At 35.9% G+C, this 26,206-nt stretch overlaps 1 protein-coding gene and 2 pseudogenes across 1 annotated transcript; 1 reads left to right on the forward strand and 2 right to left on the reverse strand.

Annotated features, from left to right (window-relative positions):
• Window positions 1-2,138: 2,138 nt before the first annotated feature.
• LOC118345394 lies at window positions 2,139-3,639 on the reverse strand (annotated as a pseudogene).
• A 9,981-nt stretch (window positions 3,640-13,620) lies between these two features.
• On the forward strand, window positions 13,621-16,271 carry LOC108991620 (annotated as a pseudogene).
• Window positions 16,272-23,994: 7,723 nt separating this feature from the next.
• Window positions 23,995-25,184, reverse strand: LOC108980041 (putative wall-associated receptor kinase-like 16). Its single transcript, XM_035686990.1, has one exon. It carries the CDS (start codon window positions 25,182-25,184, stop codon window positions 24,261-24,263), a length of 924 nt encoding a protein of 307 aa, XP_035542883.1. The 3' UTR covers window positions 23,995-24,260.
• Between the last annotated feature and the right edge of the window lie 1,022 nt (window positions 25,185-26,206).

The following is a 26,206-nucleotide window of genomic DNA, read 5'->3' on the forward strand; positions in this document are numbered from 1 at the left end:
TTGTTGCAGCAACATAACACGTTCCATTTGCACCATCATCTCCCGCTGCACTTGCTCTTGGATTTCACAGCGTATTCTTTTCTTCTGGTCCCTCTGTTGGTTCTGCAAACGCATATCCAAACGAGACTGTCTTTCTAAGAGAGACTCTAGCTCCTGCTATCTCAACCTCATATACTTATTCCTGCGCCATGCAGTTTCTAAATCTTTGGTAAGGTTATTAATTTGTGAAATCGATGAGGTTGAGGTGGATGAACATCTATGTTTGAAAGATTATCTCAAACCTCTTGCCATATAGACTACGGCCTGAGTACTTGCATGAATATATCTATGTCACTAAGAGAGGATTCCCCAGAAGTTGATTACATCTCTATCACTTTTTCCTACAATTTGAAAGTAAACACACAATAAGTAACGTATTAAAATAAATACAAATGAAAAAAATAAATTATTCACATATTGCATAATTTATTTAACAAAATTAACACCGCTTACATAATTATCTACAGCGGCAGGATCCATCCACTCACTATGTTCATTAGTGTGAGTTGCAACATAAACATGAATGAGGGAAAAGTTTTTAGGATCATCACGTTTCTAATAAAGCAACATTAGCAATTTTAAAAAGATAATATTAGTACTTGAATAAAAGAATATCAGAAAAATGAATAAATTCTATAATTAATTTTTTAATTACCATTTTTTCAGCAAGACGGTGGAATGACCTTGAACCGGCACAATGGTGGACAGTCAGAGCGGATCTATTATGTGCATTTGTAGAACTTAAGTGCTATAAAATTAATTAAGAATGTTAATTGTAATATATATATATAATATATAAAACGAATATAAATGTAAATAATTAAAGGATATAAATGTAGAATATGTTATAATCTAGATATGTGAAAAGATCACAACACTTTCTCCAATCGTCTAACTTCATTTGCTGGAAAGGGGACCGCGCAGCCTCTTCCAACGTCTCAAATTTCTTGAAGTGGTCATGATATCGTCCTTTGTGATGTTGAAATAGTGTAGCCAAAGGTGATGTCGAATTCATCTTAATAAGTGAAATAGGTAAAAAATATGATATACTAATCTAGGTAAAAAAAAAATGCACTCTTAAAGTAAACTCACCAGCACACGACTTCAAATGTGCTCCTTAATCTCATTCGGAACATCTTGCCATGAGCGCACATAAAATGGAGCATAAACTCGGACTACTGTGCCAATATAGGAGTAAAGTGTTGTTGTACTATCATCCACTCCTCCAGTGGAATTATCAGGAATGGTGATCTTGAGTTTTCTGTACCTTCTATTTTTCTCAAGAGAGATGCCACGTGTATAGCCACGACCACGACGAGCAGATGCATCAACTATATGATAATAGTATAATTATAGTTATATAGTTATTGAGACAAAAGTATTAATAATATAATTAATTATCAATGACATTTCCCTACTGGTAAGTGTCAACTGGCTGTTGTTCTCTTGCGTATTAACTTGATCTTCAGGAGCGGATTCCTCCGGTGGGGAGTCCTTAATGGGTTTGGAACTTGGACTTGGCAGAGGAGACACATTTATTCATTGTCGTTTTGGCGGCATCCTTGAAAATGATTAATTATATCAAAGAGAATTAGTTAGAAAAAATTATAAAAAGTATAATATTCTATAGTCACCTATATGAATAAAATATTTAGTACTTTTATTCTTCATCTTCAGATGTATTTTCCATGCTTGTTTTAGAATATCTCTCAATAACATCTTTGTCATCATCATCAACCTCTTCTTCGTCCTCCTTATCCACCTTCTCCCCGGATTCTATTTTGTCTTCCTCTTCTGACTCTTATTTTTCTTCTTCCTCATTTACTTGAATTGAATGATCATTTTATATGGACGGACGGTGGGACGTCATCTCTGCACAAGGGGAGCAGCTTGAGTGCACCGAGGTCAACAAAAAAGTTAATACCATCTCCATCTTCCTGATAGGCCTTTACAATCAGAGTGTCATCTTCATCTTTACTATTCTCGTAATTTGCACTCATTCTCGCTTTATATATATTTTGAGGGACAAATTTTTGAACGACTCAACAAGTTATCTCTCCACTATCTTCATCAGTACTTTTCATTGGATCAATCAAGTATTAGACTTGGGTAGCTTGACAAGCGAATACGAATGAGCCATCTTCATACCATTTAGATGCAGTGTTGACACTTGTAAAGTGTTTATCCCTATGTATCAAAACCCGACCACCGCCTAGATCCCACCAATCACATTTAAAGATATATCTTTCAACAACTTTTGCTGTGTGGTTATCATCCAATAATATATTTGTACTTTTCACGTCTCTATGTATAATTGGCATAGAAGTTTCACAATGTAGGTATGCAAGGGCTCTTGCTGTTTTTGTTGCTATCTTCAAACATCTTTCCCATGAAAGAGAAGAAGCATGACTTATATCATGAATATGGTCAAAAAGAGTCCCATTTGTGATGAATTCATAAACAAGTAAGATAATTTTTTTTTCAAGACAACAACCTATTAGTTTAACCACATTTATATCATTGATTTGGGTAAGCAAAATCACCTCATTTATGAATTGCTCAGTTTGGCTCTTATCACAGATTTTGGACTTTTTGATGGCAACTTCTTTGTTATTGGGTAATACACCTTTGTAAACTGTTCCATAACCCCCTTTGCCATGGACTCTACTCTCATCATAATTGTTGGTGGCCTTTTTAAGCTTGTCATTATTGAAGATTTTTGTTGTCTTCATAGACCTTCCATGATTTGAAATATGTTCTTGTAACATTAAGCCACCATTTTGTTGGAAGTACTTTTCTTAGAGTTTGTTGAGCTTCCTTCTTTTCAATCCCAAAAGTACTAAAGAACCACCCAAGAGCAAGACTAGGAGACTTATGCTAATGCGTATAGAAAATGAATTCTCAAGTAAAATCTAAAATCCAATGTTTCATTATTCATGTTTGAGAAGTGCCACAGACACCAAGAGATTTTAGAAAAGTAAATTCATAAACTGATGTGGCATGTGATACAAAATATTTATTGCACAATGAAAGTAGTTTTACAATCTGATAAATTACATCAAGCCACGTTATTGTCAGTTTACTTTTATTAAATCATTTTGTGGGTAAAACATTTATCTTCATGTTTCCTTAATACTAGTATTATCTGCTTTACAATTTACAAAAATTGTGAACCAAGTTAATTAAGAACCAATATTTAGGATGACTCAATGAATATTTGAGCTAGAAAGTATTTACATGATTGATTACCTCAGAAGCTAGCATAGATATATCTACCTTCGAGAGCTTTCAAATTATGTTGTACTTGATGTTAAAGCCAAAATGATAAATTATTTAAAATGGATATGGTGAACCAATATATTTTCAATTGCCTTTAATCTTTCTTATGGATACTGGTAGATTTATTCCTTTTTTTTTTAAATGAAAAATACGGAACTTGCACAACTTAATATATAAAAATACTATAAAAATCACTTATATATATAGATATGTACACACACACCAACATAGTGCAATGATGATATTCTTAGAATTGCTTGGTTTAGGAATAACGGGAGTGCAACTACATCCATTTTTCCACCCATCTCCTTGGTACCCCATGGTCGGGCAAGAACAGCGGTAAAACCCACATGGTTGACCCATATTGCATTAGAGTTTCACACTCATGATCAGTGCAAGTATAAATAGTATTTTACATATACATGAATATGTGCATATAAACTTACACAGAACAATAATGATATTCCTATAATTGCGTCGTTTAGGACTCCTAATTGGAGTTGTAGTTAGAGTGTGAAATGACCTCCAACCCAAATCGGAGTCGGAGGTTGGAGTTGGGTAGTCTCGACTCCGTCAAAGTGGCCTAGCCCTAGTACCTTTCCTCGCCTTATATCTTGTGGACTTCTTGTGATCGTTATTTTGGTTGCCCAACAGCTTTTTCTTGCCAATAGCGTATATTTATGTCCAATAAAAGTCTAATCTTCGTACCCCTCATGAAGATTTTAATGTGCCATGTCCCATATTTTTATTTTAATTATGCGACCATGGTTCAATTGAGTTCAAACTTCAAAGTACTGTTAGTTTTTTTTTTTTTTTTTCCCCAAATAAACTGAGGTTGCATTAACATGTCAATTTTAGGGATTTGGGATACAAAGTGCATAAATCTTCTTCGTTTGTTTTCGCATATGAGACGAGATAGTTGAGATTAAAATTAAAAATTAAATAAAATATTATTAAAATATATATTTTTAATATTTTTTTTATTTTGATATTTAAAAAGGTTGAATTGTTTATTTTATTTTATGTGAAATTTTGAAAAAATTATAATGATTAAATGAAATGAGATGAAATGAGTGATGAAATGAATTTAGATGAGTTGTGAAAATAAACGAGACTTATTTGAGAGTACGGAGGATAGTTTTTTCAACAAAATTATGAATAAAAATAAAAATAAATTGGTAATTCAATAAATAAAAAAATAAATAATAATCTTTTTCATCTTAAATTTTATCATTTGATCAGAATCATACTGATTGATGTGTTATATTTTAAATAAATTTTTTATTCAAGTGATTGAATTATATAATCATTTAAAATTTTTTATATTAATTGATATTATTAAAAATAATAAAATTTAAGATAAACAAATAGTATTGTTTGAAAACAAAATAATTGGAGGCCATGCCTTGCTCGATCCCAGCCCGTCGGTCGGTGTACGTTCTAAATAGTTGTAAGACCCCATCTGCTTCGTACCCCTTGGGGCAAGAACAGCTGTAAGACCCCACATGGTTGACGCATGCATTAACAACGCACCCATGATCTATGATCTAGAGTTTCACACCCATCAATATCTGAAACACCATGAATTAGCCCATGCCATGTCAAAACTCACATCCAATATCGTAGCAATAAAAAATCTTCAATATGATGTCATTTAGCAGGAAAATTAATCAACTCCAATTAATTTTTTCTATCTTAATTTAATGACTTTTATAGTATAGTTTATCTATTAAGTTTTCCTATATCGACCATTTAAATAATTTTTTTATTTATTTCCTCTAACTACGAATAAATTTATAATATCATTGTATGTTTTGATATTTGCGATATTTCTCTATATAAAATATCATTAATTAATTTTGTACTGTGCACAAGAAAAAGTTAATTATAAGCCAAAGAAAAAATAAAAATTGATTCAATATAAAAAAAATGAGATTATACTATGAGAATATTATCAATTATATTGTAAAAATATTCATTTTTGAGAACTGTATAAAAATATTCTCAAACTTTTCTTGGATATGTTTTGAAATATCTTTTTAATAATTATGAATGAATATTTTTAAATATATTAATTCATTTTCGATATATACTTATAAAAAAGTATTCTCCGAATATATATGGATTTGACAGAACATCAAATGAAAATTCAACCTAAAGAAAACATAAGGAAGATCTAAGAATTTATCAAATTAATGCATATATAGAACATGAATTATGTACATTTGCAATCGCCAAAGAGATATGGGTTTCTGCAATAGCTTGAGGAGCAGTTGCAGCGATACCCAGGACAGTTTGTGGAATTGTAACATTCACTATTCGTTGCCTTACAAGTGTATCATGTAGTATTCTCCTTAGCATCTTCGCATGTTTGCTTTCCAATTGCCCAACCTAGCACCAAGGGAAAAGCAAAATTTTTCAGCATACTCTGAAGATCTAAGGTGGAAAAGTTGTATTCTTTTTTTTTTTTCCACCACAAAGGCAAAACTGCATGGATTGAATTCGCTCACTGTGGAGTGGTTGAAAAGGCTGCCAACCGACACAGTAAAATCTTTGATTCCATCTGGGATTGGAGTTTGGCAACATCCTACACCAGAGTAAGACCCATTAACTACCGTCGATGTTGTCACATAGTGACACGAGTCCTGTCGTATAATTCTTGCCTGAGGCTGAACTTGTAATGTACCCCACATTGTCGCAACCGATTGAAGTGAACATGTTCTTGGTATACGAGATGGGAAACTCTCGCAAGATGAGGGAGGCACAGGTTTTGCCAGAATTATAGCAATCATGGGCTACAGAAGCTGAGACTCGCAATTCACCATCCAATTGTAATGCCTCGGTCTCGTAAGGGTTGGAGAGTTAGCTCCTGTAACCTAAAATCATCTCTCATATCACAATTATAAATACTCCAATTCCAAATATTAACATAAATTCATTTATTCAAACCAAATATATATGTTGCTCCACCAAAACACCATAGAAAAACCTCAATAAAAGAAACTAAAATCTCCACAGACTTGGACATATCCATAACTCAAAACTCCAAAATAACATAAAATAATAATTCTACTAACTAAGACTCTTCAATAAATAATTGTGCTATTTGACACTTATTCTTCTACGATCAACAACCTTGCTAACACTTTTTATTCTTGACTTGCAGTTGGAACATCAACATCATCTGAAAAATGTTGTGAAGATAAAGTGTGAGTTATCAACAACTCAGTAAGCAAAGAACATATACTAATGTGTAAACATAAGTATTTACAGATATTAGAATGCAGAACAAACATTTCCATTTTCAAAGTGCTGAAGCAGAACATGCTATCAAAATATCAGAGTGAAGATTCAGAAATAATTTCATTCAAAAATATCACTTGGCATAACATAAATGATCATCATCATCATCAGAACATCATATCAGAACAGAGGCCATATATAACCCCCGTGGTAGGGTTGTGCATCTGCGAATAGCCAAGTAGAACATAAATCACTCTGTCACCAAGGTGTGCACTCAAAACAGAGACCACTACTATAACCCGTGGCATGGCCGTATCCATTATTATAACCTGTGGTTGGGCTTTATCCACTATTATAACCCGTGGTTGGGCCGTATCTACTATTATTACCCGTGGTTGGGTCATATCCACTATTATAACCCATAGTTGGGCGGTATATCACTATTATCACCCATGGTAGGGCTGTAACTGAACAGTGTGGAAACATAATTAAATTCAGAATCAGAGAGTCATGCCAAAGGTTTTTAGAAATCACATCTTATCCAAATAGAGTATTGAACAAAATCATATCATCTTCATAATCAAAGCAGATCCAAAAGATATTTACACAATTATGTACAAATTTTCATTTTCACTTTTTTTGCATAGGTCAGAAATAGAATGCCAAAAATAAGCTCATGTCTACACCAGTCATGACAAAAATGCTTTCTCTTTCATTAGAGTTCAATAAGTAATGACGAACAAATAACTGAGGTTATTCTCACTTTTCTTTTCAAAACATATAATGCACATTTTCATAAATCAACCTCAGTTCATTTTTATTTTATGCAAAGTCTAGCATAGGAGCTCCACTTACCTGAACTTCTAAACTTTTTCAAAATTTTTCTCAAAATGCCAAATCAACTAAAAGTCCTCACATATAAAATAATCACATAATTTTCATAAATTTTGAATCGAACACGTATTTCATTGTTTAAGCCTAAGATGCTAAAATAACCTATTTTAATTTCACAAAAGCCTACATTCACGTAATCCTAAAATATCGTCACATTTATAAATCTCCTCGATATCAATTAATACTTCCAAATTTTTTTTCTTTTTTCTTTTTTAAAAGAGTCTAGGCCACATGTTCAAGAGTGACCATTTCCCAGCTTTATTCATAAACCCTCACTTCTGGCGGAGGAATACCTTGGTTACATTATCTTAACAAAAAACGGAAATTACCATACCCAAAGATAATTAACAATTAGCTATACCTCAAATAAGGTAAGGCTAATTTATCTGTACGTATTAACCCTTTAAAAATCCTAGGCGCCTGATTTAAAGAATTCCACACACACAAAACTCCACTTACTCCTAACTTTGCCAAATAATCTGCTGGAGCATTTCCTTCTCTAAAAATATGCTGCACATTAACATCCCTACTATGAACGATCTCCATTAATTCCTCCCAAAAGTCTTCTAAACACCACACGTTACACTGCTACCAGTGAACCCATCCTCAACCTGGCTTTGATACCAAATGATATGAACTCGCGGGAATGAAATCCCTTGAACCCACAATCAATTTGAAAACACTCCAAGAAACCCAAAATCAAGTCAATGGATGGAGAATCTAGACCCGATGATAACTAGTTTCAAGAACCCATCTTAAGAACCCAGATTACAAGCAGGAACGCTACAAAGGTTGTGATTTACTTTTGATTAGTTTAAGAGTTCAATCAAGAACAAGAGGAGTAAACTCAACTCACAAATAAAATTCAATATTGTCTGCCGCTTTAAATAAGGCTACCAAGAGTATATAAAACAAACGTAATTAAAACCCTAGTCAAAATAAAACCCCGTTTACCCAAAATGTCTCTAGATAAACAGTGTCACGGCTACAGTAACTCTACAGTAACCTCTTGAAACCCTTGTTCCTAAAAAGTAACTTTCCAAATAAACCATTGGCCAAAATACAAGGCCTTCCCGAAAACCTTAGTTCATAAAAAATAAAACATGTCGGCTAAGCATCTTCAAGCCCACTTATTCTAAACTAATAAAATAAATCCTTTAACCAAATTGGAAGCCTCTAATAACAATAGGCCCTATCTCTAAGTCATGTCCTCCACAGCTTGAATCAAGTGGATCAAAACTGGTTCTCCTTCTTTCAAGCCCATCTTGAGTGTTGGGCTCTTGCTAACTTCATCCCAAGTAGATTGCACCAATCATTGAATTGCTTTCTTGATCTTCTTTGCCCTTGATCTCGTAATTGGCTCATCTGTAACTTGTAAATGATCTTTAAGAGTAGGCCCACCTTGGTTCCCATCATTCCCCCTCTCCTTAAAAGGATTCAACCTCGAATTTTCACCTACATCAAAAGGAGAAAGACCAGAAACATTGAAAGTAGCAAAAAACTTATACTCACCTGGAATATCCACTTTATATGTATTGTCATTAATTTTCTTAAGAATTTGGAAAAGGTCCACCTCCTCGAGGATGCAACTTAGTCCTTTTGGAATCTTTCTTTGCACATGCGAACCCAAACCCAATCTCTTGGTTCAAAGATGACTCGCTTCGCTCTTTATAGGTTTGAGAAGCAACCTTCTCATTCTTTTGGGCAATTTAAAGCAGTACCCTCTCATGAAGTGACTTTGCCGACTCCGCCTTCTTTTGTCCATCCAAGCTACACCTACCATCAACAGGTAAAGGCATCAAATCCAAATGTGTAAGTGGATTAAATCCATAAACAATTTCAAAAGGAGAATATGAAGTAGTAGTATGCATGGTCCTATTATATGCAAACTCTATAAATGGTAAACAATCCTCCCAAGTTTTTAAATTCTTATGAACAACAGTGGGTAAAAGCTTAGTTAAAGTCTTATTAACTACTTAAGTCTGCGGATGACAAGTAGTGGAAAATAAGAGCTTAGTATCCAATTTCCCCCACAACACCTTCCAAAAGTAGTTAAGAAATTTAACATCCCTATCAGAAACAATACTCCTAGGTACACTATGGAGTCGCACTATCTCTCTGAAAAATAAGTCAGCTATGTTTATGGCATCATCTGTTTTATGGCATGGAATGAAATGTGACATCTTACTAAACCTATCCACAACCAAAAAAATAGAATCTCTATCCATTTTTGTCCTAGGCAACCCAAAAAAAAAGTCTATAGATATGTCTACCCAAGGTTCACTAGGAACGGGTAAGGGTGTATACAACCCATGTGGCAAAACCTTAGATTTGGCATTTCTACATGTAATGCATCTTCCACAAATACGATTAACGTTTGTTTTCATCTTAGGCTAAAAGAAATGTTCATGCAAAATGTCGTAAGTTTTCTTGACACCAAAGTGTCCCATTAATCCCCCACCATGTGTCTCGCGCACCAATAACTCACGCATAGAACAATTTGACACACAAAGTTTGTTTTCTTTAAACAAATAACCATCATGCTTGTAAAACTTACCAAATGCCGTCTTATCACATGCCATATACACATCAGAAAAGTCAGCGTCATCGGCATACTTGTCTTTCACATATTCATACCTAAGCATTTTAGCACTCATAGAAGTAAGAAGTACATACCTCTGGGATAGAGCATCAGCAACAATATTCTTCTTACCTTGCTTGTAATGGATGACGTTGGAAAATGTCTCAATGCATTCCATCCATCTAGCATGCATTTTATTCAACTTACCTTGACCTTTGAGATGCTTCAATGATTCATGAGCGGTGTGGATCACAACTTCCCTTGGCCATAGGTAGTGTTGCCAAGTCTCTAATGCATGAACAAGAGCATAAAAGTCTTTGTCATAAGTAGGGTACTTCAGGGATGACCCATTTTGCTTTTCACTGAAGAAGGCTATGGGCTGCCTATCCTGCATCAAAACGGCTCCAATCCCTATTCCTGAGGCACCACATTCAATCTTAAAAGTTTTGTTAAAATTAGGTAATGCTAACACAGGTGTAGAGCACAACCTTTCTTTAATAGTGGCAAAAGCATTCTCTTGATTAGCCCCCCAATGAAACCCAACATTCTTTTTAATTACCTCAAGTGAGTGGTGCAGTAATGGTGCTAAAGTCTTTTACAAAACGCTGATAAAAGCTAGCAAAGCCATGAAAGCTTCTTACCTCAGTGATGCTTTTTGGCGTTGGCCACTCCTTGATGGCCTTGACTTTCTCTTCATCCACCTCGATACCTTTTGTACTAACAACATAACCAAGGAAAACAACTTTTTTCCATGCAAAAGGCACATCTTTTGAAATTAGCATACAACTTTTCACATCTCAACACATCAAACACATATCTCAAATGCTCAATATGTTCATTTAAGTCCGTGTTGTACACTAGGATATCATCAAAGTACACAACCACAAACTTGCCTATGAACGCACGTAGGACATGGTTCATTAATCTCATGAAAGTACTGGGCGCATTTGTGAGTCCAAATGGCATAACCAACAATTCATAAAGCCCATACTTAGTCTTAAAAGCAGTTTTCCATCCATCACCCTCTTTCATTCTAATTTGATGGTACCCACTTTTTAGATCAATTTTACTGAAAATACATGAGCCATGCAATTCATCAAGCATATCATTCAATCTAGGAATAGGATGACAATACTTTACCGTGATATTATTGACTCTCTGAAGCTCCTTTGTCTCCTCTAGATTGCTCCTATTGGCTGGTCGGTTTGTAATAGGAGCTCCGAGCACAAAATCAATCCGGTGCTTAATACCTTGAATGGGTGGCAATCATTTGGCATCTCCTCTGGTAATACATCCTCAAACTCCTACAACAGTAAAAGATGAAGGTGGGGAGGCAGTTAAAGAGAAAAGGGACAGCAAGGTACATTTTGGTTTCGTGCACTATTTGGAAATCAAAGTGGGATAGGAATGATCCAGCTTACGCAAAGATAAAGACCGAACCACCTAAGGAAAAAGGTGAGGGAACTAGCAACAAACCCAAGATAGAATCCCAACCTTCACGGAATAGAGATATTAAATGTTTTAAATGTTTGGATTCAAGGCACATCATTTCTCAATGTCCAAACAGGATAGTGGTGATTATGCGTGACAATGGGGAGGTGATGACTGAGAGTGAGGATGATAGTGATGAGGTGTCCGAGTTGGTTGATGCTAGTGATGATAATGGAGTGGTATACCCTGTGACAGGTGAGTCTCTTGTTACCAAGCGTGCTTTCAATGCACACATTAAGGTAGATGATGCAAAGCAATAGAGAAAGAATATTTTCTATACTAGATGCTATGTCAACAATAAGATATGTAGTATGATCATTGAAGTGGGAGTTGTACGAATGTGGTTAGCACTACTTTGGTTGAGAAATTGAAATTACCAACCTTAAAACACTCTAGACCATATAAATTGTAGTGGTTGAATGATTGTGGTGAGGTTAGGGTGGATAGATAAGTGTTAGTTACTTTTTCTATTGGGAAGTATCAGGATGAGGTGCTTTGTGATGTTGTGCCTATGCATGCTGGCCATATTTTGTCGAGGGAGTCCTGACAGTTTTTCTCCATGAAAGTAGAGAAAAATACATTTCTAAAGATAATCTAAAAAATTATTTATTTCTTGAGTAGCACGGCAACTACCGAGAGAATCTCCAATGAGTGCAATTCTTTGTTTTTATTTTATTTATTTTCATATATTTTTTCAATCAACTTTAATATCTTTTAAAAAAAATTAAAAAAAAAAACTTTCTTAATCATTAAATTAAAAAATTAAAAGAAATGAAAAAGTTTTATTGGAACCCACCATCGGGATGCTTTATCGGGAGATAAAGCAATTTCCTTAATAATTTCTTATCTAAACTAATTAATTGCCTTTTTCTGTCTCTCTAATCTGACCTATTCTTTCGTACGTTCCTAGTACTGCTTACTTAGAAGATGGCCTTATCTTTATTGGAGCCAACTATATACTACTGGCCATTTGTCGAGATCACTCATCATTCAACTAGTCAAAAATTTTTATTTTTATTTTTTTCTTTTATTGAGCTACTCAAGAAAATATATTAATATCTGAACTAGTCAAGAAATAATATTAATATCTCATTTCTTTGAAGGGTATTCGGGTGAAGGCAACTTAATATATTGGTGGCATGCATGGAAAAAGTCTAGAAAAAGTTATTCTATTACACGTCTAGAAAAAATTTGTATTCAAATTTGCAAGTTTTTCTTACAAATCAAATTTTGATACATCAGCAATGTAGAGTGTATGTCATCTACATCGACTTATGAATAAATTTTGTTTTTTATAAAAGTCCATGATCTCTTAGATTTGATTAAGAGATCGAATCAAAGAATTTTCATCTTGGAATCGTTTAAATAATCATTTGATATAAAATATGGGGACACAATTTAAAGTTTCTGAAGTCATGATGATCATTTGTATTGATTTATAATTTAATAAAAGGACAATTATATAAATCCTAAATGGAAGTCCAATCTACCACGTACCTAACATTTCAAGAAGCAAGCAATTAAGCATCGACATTATATTATGTTCACTAGGCTTAATTAAACATAGACATAGAAAAGTCGCAAGAGAAATGGCGCTTTAACCGTAAAAGAATTTTATAAAAATAAATTGACACACTCATGTTTATTTGATATGTTATGTTAGACTGTAAAATTATTTTTATTATAAAATAAATCTCTCTTATCACATGTAACACGTCAATATTTTAATTTTCTTTTATAAAATTTCTTTTTATTTGTAACCACGTCAAAATCTTTATTGCTAGATTTGAAAGTGACTTGGAGGGTTTAAAAATATTATATAGATAAAAAAAAAAACCCGTAGGAATCTACACTTGGACAATCATGCATATTTGGAAGGGTGCATGACGAAGATTTTCTTGGACACATGCGCTTGTTTCTGCCCCAATACAAAATATTTTCTTGACTTTTGTGCCAAAATGAAAGAAAAAGCCTGAATACATTTTCAACTTTGGATTTTAGCATGGAAAATAGAAATCAGATAAGAGTCGACATGTTGCACCAGCAATGCAACCAGCATCAAACTAATTTATATAGAAATATATATATATATATATATATATCTGTGAATTTTCAACTTTCTTTACTCTTCGTTGATATACATGTGATCTGGGAATAAGTGAATCAAGCAACTGGAAATTAAAATGGTGTCTCCGACAATTGATCTTTTGAAGGGTGAGATTCCTCTTGAGCAGGATTCCGTGTTTTTGGCCGATGATGCACTCACCGGTCTTTTCTTGTTGACATCATAAATGGTTTCTGCACTGTTGGTGCTGGAAATCTGGTATACTTTAAATATTAATCAATTCCTTGATGTCTTCTGGTTTTATTCTGTTAAATTCTTGGAAGTTAATGCCTTTTGTTTTTTATCTGTCTATCTCCCACTGATGGAAATATATGTCACCAAAGTTCATGTTTTCAGCTTTGTTTTCGATTGGTTTCTGCTTTGTTTTTTGTTTTTTCTTTCAAATCATGGATCCTAGTAAGAAATTGTATCTTGGTTAAACTGTTTACAAGATTTTGTTCAACAAGCAAGAGCTCTAAAATTGAAAGTTTACTTACCAGAATCTAACGATGTTCATGTACTCTCAGGCACCAAGACAGCCTAACAGCCAGATTTCTGGAATGATCAAAGAATCAGAAAGACTGGCTAGATTGTTTTGTGAGAAGAAATGGCCAATTATGGCATTTCTTGATTCTCATCATCCAAACAAGGCGGAGGAACCATATCCTCCTCATTGTATTGCTGGCACGGACGAGTCAAATCTGGTTCCTGGTATTTAGTTTTGCTATCTCTATAATAATTCCTCGTCCAATTTTGTTCCTTGTATGTGTAGTGAGTACATGAAACAAGACAAATCTTTGCAGTTAAAATGATTGTTCTGCTTTTTGTAGTGTTGAAAATGTTTAGATTTGGGTTTCCAAAGAAGACTACTTTTATCAGTAATGAATGACGCACATATAATTTGAGTTTGACATCATTCTAAATTTCTATGTATGCTTGATAGAAAAGCCAAATTGAGATAATATTGCAACACCTTACGTTAATATCCCAATGAACGATTCATTTTATTATGTTTTTAGATTCACCTTAGGTTTCATTCTATGTAGTTTTCTTAGTGTTTGGATTTACCTTTCGCTTTGTAGTTCTACATGATTTCTGTCTTAAGGTTTAAAGGAACATCACTTTTTCATGGCAGGATCCATTTTTTTCCGAAATGGACGACTAGGTGCTTACACACTCTAAGGTCCGATTTTACAAACCATATCAATTCTTCTTATTTAATCATTACAATTTTTTCAAACTTCTAAACAAAATAAAAAATAATAATAATTCAACTATTCAAATATCAAAATAAAGTAACATTCAAAAATTTTATTCCAATAATATTTTATTTAATTTTCCTCTTATCTTATCTCACATGTGTAACAAACGAGAACTTGTATATGGAGTTACTCTTCTGCGGTTGTTCCCCCTCCCTGTCGGCCACTTTTCTGGGATGTTTCACCATGGTTGTTCTGTTTTTTGGATATTGATTATACCTTGTTAAAACCCTCCCAAGTTTGCCAACATGTTGTGTTAAACACATGCTGTAGGAATAAACTTCCCTCTCTTTTACTCTGATCTGATGTTGGTTTTTCTTCCACTAAACTGCAGCTCTGCGATGGATAGAGAATGAATCTAATGTAACAATAAGGCGCAAGGACTGTTTTGATGGATACTTGGGTTCAACTGAGGCTGATGGTTCCAATGTTTTTGTGGATTGGGTGAAGAAGAATCAGATCAAATCTGTTAGTGCTTAAAACAATTCCTTTGAGAGCTATTCTTCCTAATTGTTTGATCTTATTAATTAGCATGATTGATTTGTGTTGATGAAGTTACTGGTTGTCGGGATATGCACTGATATATGTGTGCTGGACTTCGTATGCTCTACATTATCGGCAAGGAACCTTGGGTTTCTCACCCCTCTACAGGATGTGGTGGTGTATTCTCGGGCATGTGCCACATTTGACATTCCTCTCCATGTTGCCAGAGACACCAAAGGGGCTTTAGCTCATCCCCAGGTACTACTTCATTAAGCTTGTCTTCATATCTCCAAGCAATAATATGTATTGGGATTACTTTAACTTCCTCCAATACTCTGTCTTCACATAGAACAAACGAGGATCGAATTTAAACTTGGCTCTTCCACAGATGTAGACATCATAGCAACTTGGAAACATAAGGCACTAACTACAGAGAATTTGAAATAGGAATTAAAAAATAATGCCTTCTTTGTCAAAGCCAATAGGAAAACACTATACTACACATTGGTTTCGTTTCTATCATAGAAATGCAATTCGAAGGCTTAAAGATGATGTTATTGTGTTACATGCATGCAGGAGTTTATGCATCATGTTGGGCTATACATGGCAAAAGAAAGGGGAGCAAAAATAGCGAGTGAAGTGTCATTTGATGCACCAAAGATAACAGCCAGGGCATGAGCTAGGATATAGCATTACTGAACTAAATCCTGTGTCGCAAATATATATGGGTACATGGAAACTTGATGCTATACACTTCTGAATACAGATGTGTGCGAAATAGTGGTGTGTATTAAGGCATCTGGCTCATTGATATGAACCCCCATTTGAGTGCTTTAATCATATGCAAACTTGATCTTACGGCTCCATGCCAGTATATATGTGCATCATGGTTTTCGTAGCTTTTTGCATTTAATTTTTTTTTTATCGGTTCTCATCATGGTTTTCGTAGCTTTTTGCATTTATTTATTTTTTTTATCGGTTCTTTCTTACATTTGATTGAGGACTTGTATTGAATAACAAAAAAAAAACTGAAAAAAAAGAGATAATTTCATAGCTCTGGTACTTAACAACCACTTGCACGGCCAAGCATGGCCATTGCCTACTTCTTTTCAAAGTGATGCGCGGAGCCCGCCTGGCCAGCTCGTGGCACGCCCATGCCACACCAGGGCAATGTCATTCGTGTTGGTACATTTCCCTTGTGTGCCACACCATGGCAGTGCTACACATGGCATGTCGGTATGCCCTGTGTCATTGCAGCACTACAATTTATATGCACAGCATCTCTACTCAGTCGCAAAAGAACATGTTGCACCTTCTAGGTGTGAGCTACTCTGCGCACAGCAAAGTGCTGCACCGCCATGTTGCGCACCCATCTTTGTGGAGGGGAGCGTGCACCACCATAGTTCCTACATACCGCTTTGTGTGTTGGGCTTTTTTTGTGTTGATCCTAGTTCTGTTTTGTAGCTGTCCGATTTGATGCACCAAAGATAACAGCCAGGCCATGAGCTAGGATAACAGAATTTATTTGCTCCCCCCGCACCCCAAATAAATTCTAAATAAAAAGATTCATTTGGAGTGTATAATAAACTAACCAAAAATCATCATGGCGACTAACTGCTTTTTCGGCCTCCCTGCACAACCGCTAGGCAAAGTCTGCCAACTTCAAGTAATCGGTATCAGCCTTGCAAAGTTCATCCTAGATGGTCTTGTATTTAGTCGTAATGGCTTTCAGTTCACCCCGGGCAGTAGAGTTCAATACGATGTTTGGCTCTCAATAGTCAGCCAAATTGGCCTCATGTAGTGATCGCCACCATCTTTCTTAGCTCAGGCGAATTACCGCTTGTTCTAGCACAGCCACCAACAAGCGTGCGCTCAGTGCCAACTCTTCCTCCAACATCGAAACAGCTTGGGCAATATTCCACTCAACGTCTAAATCATGGTATACAACTCATTCTTTGTCTTTGCCAACATGGATCATTTAGAGTCTAGAGCCCCTTAACTCTTTTATCACGACCTTTGCCACAAGAATCTCAGTGTCCTGCTCTTGGGAGCACTTCCCTAAACAACTTCTTAGCGCTTCTTCTCCGCCATGGTCTATGATACAGATTGGAGTGCCCCCTCAATAAATGCTTAGGAGGCATCCACCTTCTACATCACAGCGGACTGGCGTAGGAGATGCACCCAACCAAGGATAATAAGCCCTGCAAAGGAAAGTACAATGTCAGGCCCAACAAATAAAACTGGAAGGAAAGTCAAATAGAGTATGATTGAAACATGAACTAGGGCAAGAAGTGTCCAAAGTTCCTTAGTGATCTTAGCAACCAATGGATTTGAGGCAGGGGAGCCTGTGAGGAGGGAAAGATCCTAGGCAAGTTGGAATCTCTCGAAGGAAAACTTTTAGCAGAGAGGGAACTGCAGGGAGCCTTTGACTTGGCGATAGCTCCCCAGAAGGAACTTTCTCTAGGGTGAAACCTCTAGTGAAGACCTAGGATGAGTGGAATCATCCACTCAGCAGGACACACACAGAATACTTCAGAATTCCTTGCCTCACCCTCACATGCCAGATAAGTGGGAACAACGTTATCGTTAAGATCCCCACTTTCCACAAAGGCACAACACTCATTAGCACTAATTCCCAATGGGACATCTTCCACCGACGTTGTTACCTCTCACTTGCCGGCGGCCATAGGAGTGCATGTTAGAGCACCCCCACTACAGTAACCTTGGGAATGCCTAGTGTGAATCCTCCCTCCTTAATTTCTAACACTTAAAAGAATCACTCGGAACAAGAGATGAAAAGTCTGACGAAAAAATCTCTTAAATAAAGAATCCAAAAGGATTTTAGGGAGTGAATCTAGAATTGAGTCAAAGAAAGCTTAATCCAAAAATGAATCTATTTCTTGGGCACCCTGCCCAATAACATCCGCTAGGCAATCAACATTTAGCGAAAGAGGTGGTAGTGGGCCTCCCTCCTGCCCTGTAACACCCCAATGGAAGGCCCAAACCACATGACCTATACTCCAAAAGGACTAGTCAATGATACAATTGGAGCCCCATTGAAACCTTATAAAGAGCAAGAACTTCTCCTTCCCAAGCAATGTGGGATCCCATACACTACCTACCCTTATCCATATCATATGGGGTATACCCCATTGGAACATTATAAAGAGCAAGAATTTCTCCTTCTCAAGCAATGTGGGATCCCATACACCACCTACCCTTATCCATATCATATGGGGTATCACAATCTACCGCCCTTAAATTCCCGACGTCCTCGTCGTGCCTGTCCATTGTAGGTGGCACGGCTCAAGTCCCACATTTCTGGTTGGGATAGGCTCTGATACCATTTGTAACGCCCCAATGGAAGACCCAAACCACATGGCCTATACTCCAAAAGGACTAGTCAATGATACAATTGGAGCCCCATTGAAACCTTATAAAGAGCAAGAACTTCTCCTTCCCAAGCAATGTGGGATATCATATGGGATATCACATGCCCTCAGGTATTGTGGTGGCAAAAGTAGGCGAAGAACATCTCGCTAAAGGGGTGGCATCATTACCATTGGAGCGAGCAGAGCTGCGACAAGCATGTGGTCCACTATGTTGTCTCTAACCCTTGGCATAGGTCTCCTTCCTTAAGGGTATGAAGCATAGTAGAATCAGAGAGTTGTGGTCTAATATCTAGTAAACTCCTGCATTAATATTGTATTAGGCATATTGCTCTAACTTGCTTATTAGTGGTTTAACAAATTTGTCTGTGCACAGTAACTTAGCCATTCATTTGTTTATATTATTTTATCTGTAATGCCCCATTCCCGGAAGTCCGGAGAGTTAGCTCCTATTACTCAAGAACTTCTCCAATAATCAATAATAAATAAACAGAAACTCCACAAAAACACTTAACTTATTTGTTCGATCCAGAAATCTGTGTCCCTCCACAGAAATACTAAACAAAAACCTCAATAAAATAAATACCATCTCCACAAAGACTCAAATTATTCATAACTTGACGTACCAAAATAACCGCTAGAGATAAAACTACTAAATATGATCCTCCAAAATACTTGTACCCTTTGCACTCATTCATCTATGATCATAAGACTTTTCCAATACTTCCTACACTTGTTCTCCAGCTGAACCATAAAATTATCTAAAAAATGTTATGGAGGTAAGGGGTGAGTTATCAACAACTCAGTAAACAGAGAACATATACTAGTATGTAAATATGAGCATTTTCATAGAGTTCAGAATGCAGAAACAAAACATTTCAGTTTTAATATGCAAATCTCAAAAATACATATTATTAGAAAATTAGAGTGATATTTCAAACATTTCATATTTAGAAACCAACTTTTCATATTCAAAGACTCATTTGGCACAACATGACTGAACATCTTCATCTTATCATATCAGAACAGAGGCCATGTTTAACCCCCATGGTAGGATTGTGCATTCTGTGGAAAGCCAAGCAAAACATAAATCACCATGTTATCAAAGCGATTGCACTCAGAGCAGAGACCACTATTATATCCTGTGGTAGGGCCAGATGTTACTATTGTATCCCGTGACAAGGCCTGAGGTCACTATTATATCCTGTGATAGGGCCACATATCAGAGCAAAACAGAATCAGAATCACCATATCAGAATCAGAATCAAAGTCAGAACAAAATCAGAAAGTTATACCAAAGGTTTTTCAGATGCTACATCATATCAAAACAGAGTGCTGAAATTCAGATAATTTCACATTTTCCAAAATGGATTCAGAACATCTTCTCATCACATGCAAAATTTATCAAATTTTCATATTTGATCTTCTCAGTTCAATAATAGCATACCAAAAATAAGCTCATATCTACACCAGTCATGCCAGAAAAATACCTTATTCTTATACAAAATTACATGAGTAATGCATAACAAATAACTGAGGTCGTTTCAAATTTCTTTTCATAACGAAACATGCATATTTTTCAAAAATCACCTCAGTCTATTTTATTTTTATGCAAAGTCTAGCATAGGAATCTCGTTTACCTAGACTTCTTAGCTTTTCGGAAATTTTCATCAATAATACCGAACAAAAATTATTCGTTACCTATAAAATAATCACGTAAGTTTCGTAAAATTTCCAATCAGACATGTATTTCGATATTTAAACCTGAAATGCTAAATAACCTATTATCCTAAAAGAATCTAACAATCTCGTAACCCTAAGATGTCGACAATTCTCGAATACATCGATCTTAATTTCACCTACTAATCGATTAAAATCTCGACCCCCGCTCAACTAATTTCTAACACCATAATATCATCACAATATAAAGACAAATTTTATCCCAATCCGACTGAGGTCCTCCGTAAAAATAAACACATCTCAAATCTAAAATTCAAACCCTCATGCCTTGACTTATAACTCTGGGGTAAAAATGTAATATCATGACCTAACCTTCCCTATCAAAACTATACGTAACATGCAGCAATAACTTTCTAAAGGAAGAATCTTACAGAAGGGAAACCGTGCTACAGAGGCATTGCACTCCACAGGAGAGAGCTGCTTGAGACAGCAAACTAGATGGTGTAGCGAAGATGTCGTCGAGCTAAAGGGCTTGGCACGGGAGAGAGAGAGTGATGAGAGATAGATGCGCGAGAAGGAAAGGAAAGGAAGCTCACCGTGAGGTAGTGAGCATGCGACGGTATGGGGGTTGGGCGTCGACCAGGGCAGCGTCCGAAGGTGGAGGCTTGTCCTCCGGAGTCTTCTGATGGCAGTGGTGTTGAAGTGGAGGGGGTTGACGATGTGGCTCACGGTGGGGATGCTTCCCCTATTTTGGTGTGTTAAAACAGAGCCCTTCACGTCCAAAGCTTATCGATGGCTGGGCATGGAAGTGCAGGGCAGAGTAGCAGTGGCCGACTCGAGTTGGGCTTCTGCGATGAAGTGGCGTGCGACAGCTGGGCTTGTTGCTTCCGGTGGAGATTTGCAATGGCGCAGGTCATGCACGATGGTGGTTGGCCACTGGTGCTATGGTGGTGGCGTCAGTTTTCACGTGAAGATAGAGGCAGATAAGGGTCTCGGTGATGGTGGTTGAAGAAGGTAGCAGTGGTTGCATGATGGTTCTATGAAGGTGTTGCGGTTATGCGTTGGCTGGGTAGTGGGCTTGCAGATTTCGCCTCGCAGGAGACAACTCGGCAACGTGGAGATGGAGGTTGGTGTTGAACAAGGAGAGGCTGGGTGATTCTTGTGGCTGGTTGCAACAACGATGGTAAAAAGGCATTTTCCAAAGGCATGAGATATATGTGTATATTTATATGGGTGATATGAAAACCCTAGAGAATGAAAAGGGGTAGATGTGCATGGGTAGTGTCGTGCGAAGAGGGGAGTTGGAGATAAAAAGTGAGGGATTTTTGGGATGGAGAGGAAACTACTGGAAAAACCTGCTGACTGTGCGCTTTGCACCAAGTTGGGCTGAGTTCTGCACTGGGCCATACGGTGATTGGATAGAGTCCATTTCAAAAATTTAACTACAATGACAAGTCTATTAGAAAAAAATTTGATAAGAGTTAAAAACTAATTTGGGCCCATAAAATAGCATTCTAAAAATTTCAACAGGACTTTTCATATTCTTAACTCAAAAATAAAAAAAAGGCTTGGTGTTAGACCCGGGTGTTACATCATCTCTCCAGATATTTACTAGATATTAATTAAGCATGTCCCAAACATTATTTACTAGATATTTGTTATATTATTTTATACTTCATTCCAGTGTGATATATTACTAGAAAACTTCAATTGAACTATTTATCCTATCTTAAAAATATTTGGCCCCTCCAAATTTATTTGCTCAAATGCATGGGAAGCTAGAATATTAGACCTTTATTCAAGACAAAGTCGTCTTTAGTTGAGGTTGGAACCAATGGAGAGACGTTCGACCTATTATTATGGGAGTAAAATTTGCAAGTACAAATAGTATTTTACATATACGATATGTGCATATAAACTTACACAGAATAATAATGATATTCCTATAATTGCGTCGTTTAGGACTGCAACCATTTCCATCTCTCCTCCCATCTCCTTCGTACCCCATGGGGCAAGAACAGCTGTAAGACCCCACAAGGTTGACGCATGCATTAACAGCTAGCGCACCCACGATATAGAGTTTCACACTCATCAATATCTGAAACACCATGAATAGAGCCCATGTCAAAACCCACATCCATCGTAGCAATAAAAAATATTCAATATGATGTCATTTAAGCCTAGTTTGTTTTTACAGATAAAACGAATTGAGATTAAAATTAAAAATTAAATAAAATATTATTAGAATATATTTTTAATATTATTTTTGTTTAGAAATTTAAAAAATTTGAGTTATTTATTTTATTTTGTATCAGAATTTAAAAAAATTGTAATAATTAAGTGAGATTAGTTGAAAGAACTTGTGAAAACAAATGAGGCCTTAGCAGCGAAAACTAACTGACTAAGATATATTACGGAATATTTAATTTTAATAATTGTCAAAGAATATTTTTAAAATACTATTGAGTATATTATGAGAATATTTATTTTCATTACTTATAAAATAATATTCTCATAATATAGATTTCGTTGACGGAATCCATAATTCCATACTAATGCATATATATAACATGAATTATGCACCTTGGCAACCAACAGAGAGATATGGGTTTCCGTGATAGCCTAAGGAGCAATTGCAGCGATACCCAGGACCAACGGAACAACTTCTTTATCCTGCATATTCTGATGATCCAAGGACGAAAAGTTATATGCTTTTTCTTCCACCACAAAGGTGAAACCACATGGACTGAATTCTCTCACATTGGAGTGCATAACCGACATAGTAAAATCTTTTATTCCATCTGGGATAGGAGTCTGGCAACATCCTACGCCGAAGTAAGACCCATTAACCATACTGTCGATGCTATTACAGACTGCACGCATCCTGTTTTATAATTCTTGTCTGAGGCAATACTTCCAGTGAGCCCCACAGTGTCGCAACCGATGGTGGTGAACACGTTCTTTGTATACGAGATAGGAAACTCTCGCAGGTAGAGAAAGGTATATCTATTGCTGAAATTATGGTTCGATTCATGTGGGCTATATAAATTGAGACTCGCAGTTCACCATCCAATGATATGTTGAGTATCTCTATGTTACTAACGCGCATAAATGGTGTTGGAGTACTCGTCTCGGAGTTACAAGTAATGAAAAAAGATGAGTCAAGTTAGCAGCCTTCAGATGTTCCAAATGGGCAGGGGATGTCATGAAGCGATCCACATGTTTTGTTGCAGCTGGAATTGGGTACTTCAGCTGCTGCTATTGCTAAAAATATTGCTGCTAAAATTATAAGTACCCCAAGCAGGAAGTTTATAGCTTGTTGCTGCAGAAGAACAGTTTCAAGCAAGTAGGACATGGTTAATTGCCTTTTTTTTTGTGTCTCTAATATTCTTTCTTCATTCATTCGTAGTAGCTAACTTAGAAGAATATGGCCTTCTCTTTGTAGAAGGCAACTATTAGTACTCACCGTTGAACTAGTCAACTCATCTCATCAGGAGGAACATAAAATTGTTGCAAGTTAAATCCAACTACAGAAATCTAGTAAAAGAGGGAGAACCAGAAAAAAGTACTGAATAATCTTACAAGGTAGTCTACAACATTATTACACAACATTAATAGGCTTATAGAAGTTCATGAATGGATCTCATTGATTTATATAAATCAATTATTGTGGACTTAACTCATTTTCGGCCATCATCTTGGGGTTTCAAGAGTTGGTTTATCATGTTATCAGGTCCGCTAACTGCACTTACAGAAGAACCAACTCCAATATCAATGTTGAAAGGGACTGCAGGTGTACAGAGCACATATTCTGTTTCTTATGTGGTTTGATTATCCTTTCCCCATGGATGTTTTTCCATGATTCTCAATCCTTCAAGCTTCATTGCCACTTCCATCATAGTGGGCCTATCCTCCCCTCTTAACCTTAAGCACCCTTCTGCAAGATTAGCAACTTCCTTTAATGCCTCAATATTAACCTCATTGACAATGTGATCCTCAAGAATGTGAAGCAAACGATCTTCTTTAACTGCAGAAACAAAAAACATTGCTAGGTTTTTGTAACTTTCAGGCCTATAGGAAGAAATTGCCTTTTCACCTGTTAACAGCTCTGCCAACACAACACCGAAACTGTACACATCACTTTTTTCTGATAACTTGCCAGTTTGGAAGTATTCAGGGTCTAAGTACCCACGAGTTCCTTGCACCAAGGTAGTTATTTCTGTTTGATCAAGAGCTATCAACCTTGAAGCTCCAAAGTCAGCCACTTTTGCTGTGTGGTTATCATCTAACAATATATTTGTGCTTTTCACATCTCTCTGTATAATTGGCATAGAAGTTTCAAAATGTAGGTATGCAGGGGCTCTTGCTGTTTCTGTTGCTATCTTCAAATGTTTTTCCCATGAAAAAGAAGAAGCCCGACTTATATCATGAATATGGTCAGAAAGAGTCCCATTTGTGATGAATTCATATACGAGTAAGGGAACTTCTGTTTCAAGACAACAACCTAATAGCTTAACCACATTTCTATGATTAATTTGGGTAAGCAAAATCACCTCATTTATGAATTGCTTGATTTGGCTCTTATCACAGATTTTGGACTTTTTGATGGCAACCTCTTTGTTATCAGGTAATACACCTTTGTAAACAGTTCCATAACCCCGTTTGCCAAGGACTCTGCTCTCGTCATAATTGTTGGTGGCCTTTTTAAGCTCATCATTACTAAAGATTTTCATTGTCTCCATAGACCTTCCCTGATTCAAAATATGTTCTTGTAACATTAAGCCACCATTTTGTTGGAAGTACTTTTCTTGGAGTTTCATGAGCTTCATTCTTTTCTATCCCAAAAGTAACCTCCCAAGAGCATGACTAGGAGACTTGTGCTAATACCTGAACAAAATGATTTCTTAAGTAAATTTGTGACTAAAATCCAATGTTTCATTTTTCATGTTTGAAAAATGCCACAAATACAAAGATATTTCACAAAAGTAAACTTATACAAACTAACGTGGCATCATGCAAAACGATTGACCTATTTTATAATAAAAATAATTTTACATCAAGGCACTTCAGTTTGTGAGTTTAAAATTTTACGAAATCATCTTGCAGCTAAAACATTTATCTTCATGTTTAACTAATACTAGTATTATCTTCTAAGAGACTAATTGCCCGATGGCATATGACCTAGTTCTACAAATATAAAACCTGGGTTCAAAACCCCCCTCCTCCTGTATAAAAAATTAAAAAAAAAAAAGAAAAAAAAAGAGATACAAGTATTATCTGATTTACAATTTACAATCATTTTGAACCAATATTTAGGACACAATGAATATTTGAGCTAGAAAGTATTTACATGAGTGATTACCTCATAAGCTAGCATAGATATTATATTTATATATATATATATATTTATACCTTTGACAGCTTTCAAATGTGGTTGATGTTAAAGCCAAAATGGTAAATTATTTTCAATTGCCTTTAATCTTTCTTCCAGATACTAGAATGACTCCAATTGGCATCTATAGTTTTCACTTTCTATATAGAGACGTTATAACTAATTTTTATTCTTTGTTCTGCATCGACTGATAATTAGAAAGTCTTTATGAAGTTAAAAATTCTAACAAATTAATTTGGAAAACACTAGAGCTACAAATAGATCCCACAAAGAAATCCCACAAAGACATTGATATTGTGACACGTGCCCCCTTACCCTTACAAAGCCACGCGACCTGACCACTGATACTTTTCTTTTTTCTCCTCTTTATTT

The sequence above is a fragment of the Juglans regia genome, unplaced genomic scaffold (assembly GCF_001411555.2).
Source record: "Juglans regia cultivar Chandler unplaced genomic scaffold, Walnut 2.0 Scaffold_255, whole genome shotgun sequence".
In the NCBI taxonomy this organism is placed as follows: Eukaryota; Viridiplantae; Streptophyta; class Magnoliopsida; order Fagales; family Juglandaceae; genus Juglans; species Juglans regia.